This window comes from Diuraphis noxia, unplaced genomic scaffold (assembly GCF_037042655.1).
Source record: "Diuraphis noxia isolate RWA-SAM2 unplaced genomic scaffold, SU_Dnox_SAM2 contig0001, whole genome shotgun sequence".
Taxonomy (NCBI): domain Eukaryota; kingdom Metazoa; phylum Arthropoda; class Insecta; order Hemiptera; family Aphididae; genus Diuraphis; species Diuraphis noxia.
The window spans coordinates 824976-832066 of record NW_028301711.1 but is presented as its reverse complement, the minus strand read 5'-3'; the positions used below and the strand labels follow the sequence as shown (position 1 = coordinate 832066).

At 29.3% G+C, this 7091-nt stretch overlaps 3 protein-coding genes and 1 pseudogene across 3 annotated transcripts; 1 reads left to right on the top strand and 3 right to left on the bottom strand.

The window, feature by feature from the left end:
• Positions 1-49: 49 nt before the first annotated feature.
• Positions 50-796, bottom strand: LOC149059140 (uncharacterized). Its single transcript, XM_089215796.1, has one exon. It carries the CDS (start codon positions 794-796, stop codon positions 50-52), a length of 747 nt encoding a protein of 248 aa, XP_089071922.1.
• Positions 797-817: 21 nt separating this feature from the next.
• On the bottom strand, positions 818-1570 carry LOC149059139 (uncharacterized; annotated as a pseudogene).
• A 346-nt stretch (positions 1571-1916) lies between these two features.
• Positions 1917-2552, bottom strand: LOC149059138 (uncharacterized). Its single transcript, XM_089222891.1, has one exon. It carries the CDS (start codon positions 2550-2552, stop codon positions 1917-1919), a length of 636 nt encoding a protein of 211 aa, XP_089079017.1.
• Positions 2553-3389: 837 nt separating this feature from the next.
• LOC149059137 (uncharacterized) lies at positions 3390-4395 on the top strand. Its single transcript, XM_089215795.1, has 3 exons — positions 3390-4086; positions 4147-4289; positions 4369-4395. Exons 1-3 carry the CDS (start codon positions 3390-3392, stop codon positions 4393-4395), a joined length of 867 nt encoding a protein of 288 aa, XP_089071921.1.
• The last annotated feature ends 2696 nt before the right edge of the window (positions 4396-7091 follow it).

Here is a 7091-nt window from a genome sequence, read left to right as displayed (position 1 = left end):
AGTTGAACTGATCCGAAGTAGCGGATTTATATTGAATTTTAATCCCATATCAAGATCCGTAACGTTTAATATGTAACACGATTGTCAATGCCTCACCAAAATTATCAATCGGATTATGATCTTGATCAACTAGCTGAACGGTTATCGAATCAATATTTGTTTTATTCAATTTGTAATATACTAAATTTAGCGGTGACTGAATTACTTTAGATCCTGTCCTTCCACTCGGGAAAAACTCGTAAATCGATTGACTTTGAAGATGGTTGCTGAATGATCCTTGAGCTATATTACACAATACTTTTATAGAATTAATTGTGTTTAAATTTACTGCTTTTTCCGATCGATGAATTGCATACTCTGGTTTATATTGTCTTTTTTCAAAACCGAATACAGGTGCCATACTATATGGAATCTCAAAGTGTAGTATCCCATTACATTTTATATACGATCTGAAATCATTAGGATCAACCGAAATTTCGAATGTTAATTTGGTTAAGTTTTCACTATTATAGACATCTATTTGCTTCTTAATTCGTTGATTAATATCTTCAATTTCATAACATCCCTCTTCCAATTTAATATGACACGTCATAGGCATCATATCATTATTGTTTTCATTGTCAACTATTTCTATAGAAAATGTATTATTATTTTCATTAATATTTGGGAATGAATTAAATGACTGTAAACATAGCAAAGCTATTTCTGAGTCCTCGTAAAGGTTTATAGACGGAAAATAATTTACAGATAATATGGTAGCATTCCCAGTTAAACTTAAAGTAACTGACTCATACATTACAAAATCTAAGATATAAATTTAATAATGAGATCCGTGACGTTTAATATGTAGAACAACTGTCAATGTCTCGTTAAAATCGTCAATTGGGTTATTGTTTTGGTCAACTAACTGAACAGTTATTGAATTAATATCTGTTTTGTTTAATCTGTAATATATAAGGTTTGACGGAGATTGAACAACCTTTGTTCCTGTTCTCCCAATCGGGAAAAACTCATATATCGAATGACTTTGAAGTTGGTTATTGAATGACCCATGTGCTATATTACATAATACTTTTATAGAATTAATCGTGTTTAAATTGGCCGCTTTATCCGATTGACGATCTTCATGAAACGGTCCACATTGTATCTTTTTAAACCCAAAAACAGGTGCTATACTAAATGGAATATCGAACCTAAGTAGTCCATTGCATTTTATATACGTTCTAAAATCAACAGGATCAATACGTACACTGAATGTTATCTGTGTTCCATAGTCTTTATTAACTCGGAGTAACTCTTTTGCAATATAATTGTTAATATCTTATATTTCATAGCATCCATCTTTCAAACTAAATTCAAAACTGCAATATTTTATGTTATGTTTCTTTGAAGGAATTACTTCTATTTTCAGTCGGTTATTAATTGGATTTATAATATTTGGAAATTAATTGAACGTTTGCAAAGATAACAAAGCTATTTCGGAATCCTCGTAAACGTTTAGAGATGGAAAATAATTTGCAGTCAATTCAGTCGATTTTCCAGTTAAAGTAATTGTAATAGATTCATGCATTGTAAAAATTCAAGACATAAATGCCCACAGTTGAATGTATTGAAGTCTTGATAGTTAGAATAGTTATAAACTATTTTAAACTTTTTAAAATAACGTTGTAATTCAATTGGTGGAGGTAAATCACCAAAGCTATCAAAATATATGACTTTATCTTTATTTTTATGAAACGCTACCCAATGGCTCCCGTCGCCTGAAGATATGTCCAAGTTTAATATACCACATTCATTTACATACGGTTTTTTAGGTAAGTTATCACGTGAAAACACTCCACGGAAATGATTGATTTTCAACTTAGTTATACATTTTATAATATCTTCTGACGAAAGTGGTCTGTCAGGTAGCGTATTTAACAGTTTTTTTTCCATACCTTGTTTTTGTTTAAATTTAGACCACTACCCTTTTTTCTTTTTGAATTTTGAATGGCATTATACACACTAGCACCTCCAGACATTAAGCTACCAAGTGCTGACAATCCCGCAAATATAGGTATTAAGGGAATTACACCTCCTGTTTGTCTCGGTGGTAAAATCAGTCTTTTGCTACCATTTTTTTTCTTAGACATTCTTTTTTTCTTTACTGCTATCATGAGATTTTTTATTTTTGTAGCACGTTTCTTTTTATAACCCATTCCTATTTTTCTTTTAGCTTTCATCGCGTTTGTCACAGCGTACGCTACCAATTTCTCTTTTCTAGGAGTGTCTTTTGCTTTAAATCTTTCCCAGGCACGATTTTCTAACACTTTATCAGCTTTATGTCTATCGTCTAAATTTTTACTCGCTGCATACACAATATCGTGATCACGACAAGCAGCGTCCAATGGGTTTATTCCTTTGTCACCGCGATCTAGTCTCTTTTTCAATTTCGTACCTGGCCCACAAAACTGATAACCTGGAACATGGGATTCAAACGGAAGACTATTTATAAGAGAGTTTACAATACCTTTACCAGTCTTTTTCGATTTACACTTTCGAGTTGAACGCATCATCAATAACTGAATATAAAATAAAAATCTTCGAGTATTTATAAGAAAATGAATTTAATTGAACAGAAAGATAAATTAGAAATAATAAACGTAGATGTACAAATATCAAAAAAACCATCAAGACATGGTTCGTTATTACCTGATACTATACGTGCTATATTAGTTGGTCCTAGTGGATCGGGTAAAACAAATATAATGTACAATCTAATCACACATGAAAACGGGTTAAGATTTGAAAATATCTATTTATACTCTAAAACCTCTAATCAAGAAAAATATGTTTTGTTAAAAAAAATAATGGATGATATACAAGGTGCTAATTTGTTCATATTTACAAACGCAGATAAAGTTATAAAACCAAACTTAACCAAGAAAAATTCTATTATAATTTTTGATGAAGTAATATGTGATTCACAGTCTGTTATTAGAGAATACTTTAGCATCTGTAGACATTCAGGTGCTAGCTCTGTATTTTATTTAGCACAAACATATTCTTAAATACCAAAACAGTTGGTAAGAGATAACTCAAACTTTTTAATAATTCTGAAACAAGATGATATGAATTTACGTCATATATTCAATGATCATTCGTCGACAGATATGGATATCTCAGAATTTCGGAAAATTTCTCATTTATGTTGGAATCAAAGTGATTATGGGTTTATGGTTATTGATAAAACTCGAGAAATGAATGAAGGAAGATATAGATGTGGTTTTCATACGTTTATTAAAATAAAATAATTATATATAATATATATATATAATGTAACATTGTTATTATCTACATAGTCTTACCAGTGGTCATACGATACAGTAATATTGAGTTTATTATTTACTATGATCAAAGAAAAGGTTTTGCTGAAAAATTTAATAATATCAAAAAAAAATATTAAACAAAAAATAATGGAAATGAAACGTGGTATTATAGATTCAGATAACTATTTCCGTGAAGCATTTAAACCGATAACTGAACCACTCAGTACAAAAATAGAAAAAAATACATCGTGTAACTTACAACTAGCTGATTATAAAAATGCAGAAACCTCATACACTAGTGGTGAAAATGAAGATGATGAATTAAATTCGGCATTTGTAAATTTTTTTGAACGTCCTAAATCACAACGTTATGATAAATCTTATGGTTTACATTATGATAGAACTAGTGATTCTTACAAAATAGGAGATTACTCTGTAACTTTTAGCCATGGTAACTTACAGCTGCTTAATAAATACTATTCATGGACATTAGGACTACAATCTTTATTATGTGAGAAAGAACCAAAAAATACAACTATACAAGATATGGAATCTTATTACGATATTTTGAAAACTTCTCGAGTTCATTTAAAAGCGGATGGGAAACCAAAAACCTCAAAGTTTCATAAATGGGCGACCGTTGTAAAACCTCTCTACGAAAGAATGAAAAATGAAGAAAAACAGTTAAACGAAGAAATAGTTAAAATTAATAACTCTAGAGCTCCTCGGATAAGCTTTAAAGAATTAAACGAACATTTATCTAGTTCGAGTGCTAAACGTAGTAATGTTCATAATAATACAACCATAACAAATGAACCATTTGATTTTAACCCTACAGCAAACAGTTCTATGTCTGTAGATCCTCCAGTTGAAAAGATGTTTAATTTTACTGCATCACCACATGCTAAGAAAGGTTCTGGTTTATATAAAGATGTAATACCTCAAACACAGTTAGTTTATTATGATGATCCAAATGAATTAGTAACTAGATTAAATCTTTTAACATCATCACAAAGAGTTGGTAATACTGGCGTTAGTAATGAAATCATATCTATTTTAGAAGAATTACGCGAGAGGAATATTATAGTATAATGACAACCTTAGAGAATATAGCTAATGAGCTACATCGACCAGCGAGAAAAATATTTCCTAGACGTAGCGTAGTTACACGGTTTAAAGATGATCTCTGGCAAGCTGATTTAATAGACATGCAGTCACATTCTAGACAAAATAAAGGTTTTAAATTCATTTTAATCATAATTGATACATCCACCAAGTATGTATGGGTAGAAGCACTAAAAAATAAAACAGCGGAGGAATGTACAAAAGCTATGTTTAATATAGTGAAAAAAGCTAATCCAAAATTGTTACAGACAGATAATGGTACAGAATTTTATAATAATCAATTTCAAGATTTAATGAAAAAATATAAAATTAAACATTATAGTTCATTCAGTGTCATTAAGTGTTCAATTTGTGAAAGTGTAATACAAACTCTTAAAAATAAAATATATAAACATTTTACTGCAACAGGTACATGGAATTGGTATAATACAATATCAAAAATTATACAAAACTATAATAATACAAAACATAGAACAATTAAATGTACACCAAGTGAAGCTCGAATGGATGCAAACAAAATTAAACTTAACACACATACAAATATCAAAACATTATACAAACCAAAATTTAAAATTAATGATAAAGTAAGAATATCTAAATATAAACATATATTTGATGAGGGATACACACCAAATTGGACGACAGAAATATTTACAATTTCAAAAATTTTACATACAAACCCAGTAACGTATCAATTAAAAGATGAATCGAACAATATCATCTTAGGCGGTTTTTATGAACAAGAAATTAAATTAACTGATTTTCCAAACACCTTTCTTGTTGAACGTGTTATAAAAAAAGTTGGGAATAAAATGTTTGTCAAGTGGTTAGGTTTTAATTCAAGTCATAATTCATGGATAACGTTGTCAGATATATTAAAATAAAATTTTATATTATATTATTTTTTATCTTATTATTATATTTTACCTTTTTCTTTGATAACACTAAAAAAAAAATTTGTTTATTCACATGAAACGTTTGACAATTAAAACATTATATAATACTGATAGATAGCGCTTTTTGTTTATTTCGATTGCGGATATATAAAGTTTTTTAATTTATAGTGGCCATAAGCCAATGTATTAATCCCATCATCCATTATATAACGTTTATCATCGTTAGCACTAAGAACAAGCTTAGTCATAGTTTTCGAATGGACAATATGTTTATTCGATTGAATAAAATTCATTTTTCTATGAGTTTGTTTATCCTCAACAGTTACATGGTTTATAAATGCATTTAATATATCCATGTAATTTTCAAATTTCATGTGATTTTTAATTATATACTTTTTTACACCTTTTGCTTTTTTTTCCTCAACACTATGTACAGTTTTATACGCATATAATTTCGGTCTTAATGAGACAAATTCTTTTAGAATTATTCCTTTCATTTCATCCTTAAAATATCCGGGTTGATTTTTATGAGTCTCACTGAAACAATAATGGTCTTTAGGATAATTAGATGTATCAAAATATGGTAGTAAACTATTTTTTAAATCATCGAAAAAATTTGTTGTTTGGATAGCGTATACCAACGAATCAGTATCTGAATACAAAGAACTAATTTTAGCACCATATTTTTTTTTCATTACATTATAATGAAAGTCATACATAAATGTTTTTGAAACATCTAAAATTGCGAATCCTACATAAATTGCCTTGTCAAATTTAATGATTTCCCTACGCTGATGAATAGCCATAAGATTCTCAGTGTATATAGTTCTGTCTTTAAAATTAGTTTTAACCATTAATTTCCTAGCTTTTTTTGCTGATGAAACAAGTTTTATAGAAGTTCTTGCGCGAACATTTTCCATACATTTACCGAAAACGCTATTGATTAACAACTTCCAAAAATTTTTTTCAAACTCGTTTTTAGCTTCAACTCTCATAGTTGTACACAATTCAATGTATGATGCCATCCATTTGCTTTGTGAAAAGCTAATAGCTCGATGAATTTTTGTCACTTTAATACCGTTTAAAATCGCCTGTTTTAAGTTTTTATAATGTACTATATAGTTTTTTTTTTATGATAATGTAGTAAGCAATTTCTTAGCTTTAGAATTAGGAGGACACTCATTAATGGGTAAAAATGGGAAATCATTATGACTTTTATGTAAATACTTAGGGTACTCGATATCGACTTCTAATATATACCCAACTTCTGAATCATCAGCAATTTTAGTGACATCGATATTGAGATCATTAACCCACTCAAAATCTTTGAAAGGCAATTCTGTTAACATAGATTTACCATACAAATTTACACAGTCAAGATATGTAATCCATGTGATTGGTTCATTCGAATTATAGTTCAGTCCTTCAATATTTGGTATATTTGCTTTAACATATCTTTTAGTTGATTGACAAATGCCCCCCCGGATTGAGTTTTCAAAAAAGAGGAGCATGTTGTAATCCTTTAACCTTTCCAATTTCACCTTAGTGTACTTAAGCATACAATCAAAAGCAAATCCAGGAGCAGTCATGTAATGAGCAGGATCTAATCTGAGAGTAGATAAACATAAGTCTCTAAAATTTTCAAACACGTCAGCCAGTATGGTAACGTCAGTCTTTAAATAAAGATCGCTATACTCACCTAAAGTCTTTATATCGAATGTTCGCCATATATTTTTAGCATGCATATAATCTTTATCGCTTA

Coding starts and splice junctions, on each gene's coding strand:
- LOC149059140 (XM_089215796.1), bottom strand. CDS start 796: ATGTATGAGTCAGTTACTTTAAGTTTAACTGGGAATGCTACCATATTA.
- LOC149059138 (XM_089222891.1), bottom strand. CDS start 2,552: ATGCGTTCAACTCGAAAGTGTAAATCGAAAAAGACTGGTAAAGGTATT.
- LOC149059137 (XM_089215795.1), top strand. CDS start 3,390: ATGATCAAAGAAAAGGTTTTGCTGAAAAATTTAATAATATCAAAAAAA. Junction 4,087..4,146: donor ATCTAGTTCGAGTGCTAAAC/GTAGTAATGTTC, acceptor TTAACCCTACAG/CAAACAGTTCTATGTCTGTA. Junction 4,290..4,368: donor ATGATGATCCAAATGAATTA/GTAACTAGATTA, acceptor TATCTATTTTAG/AAGAATTACGCGAGAGGAAT.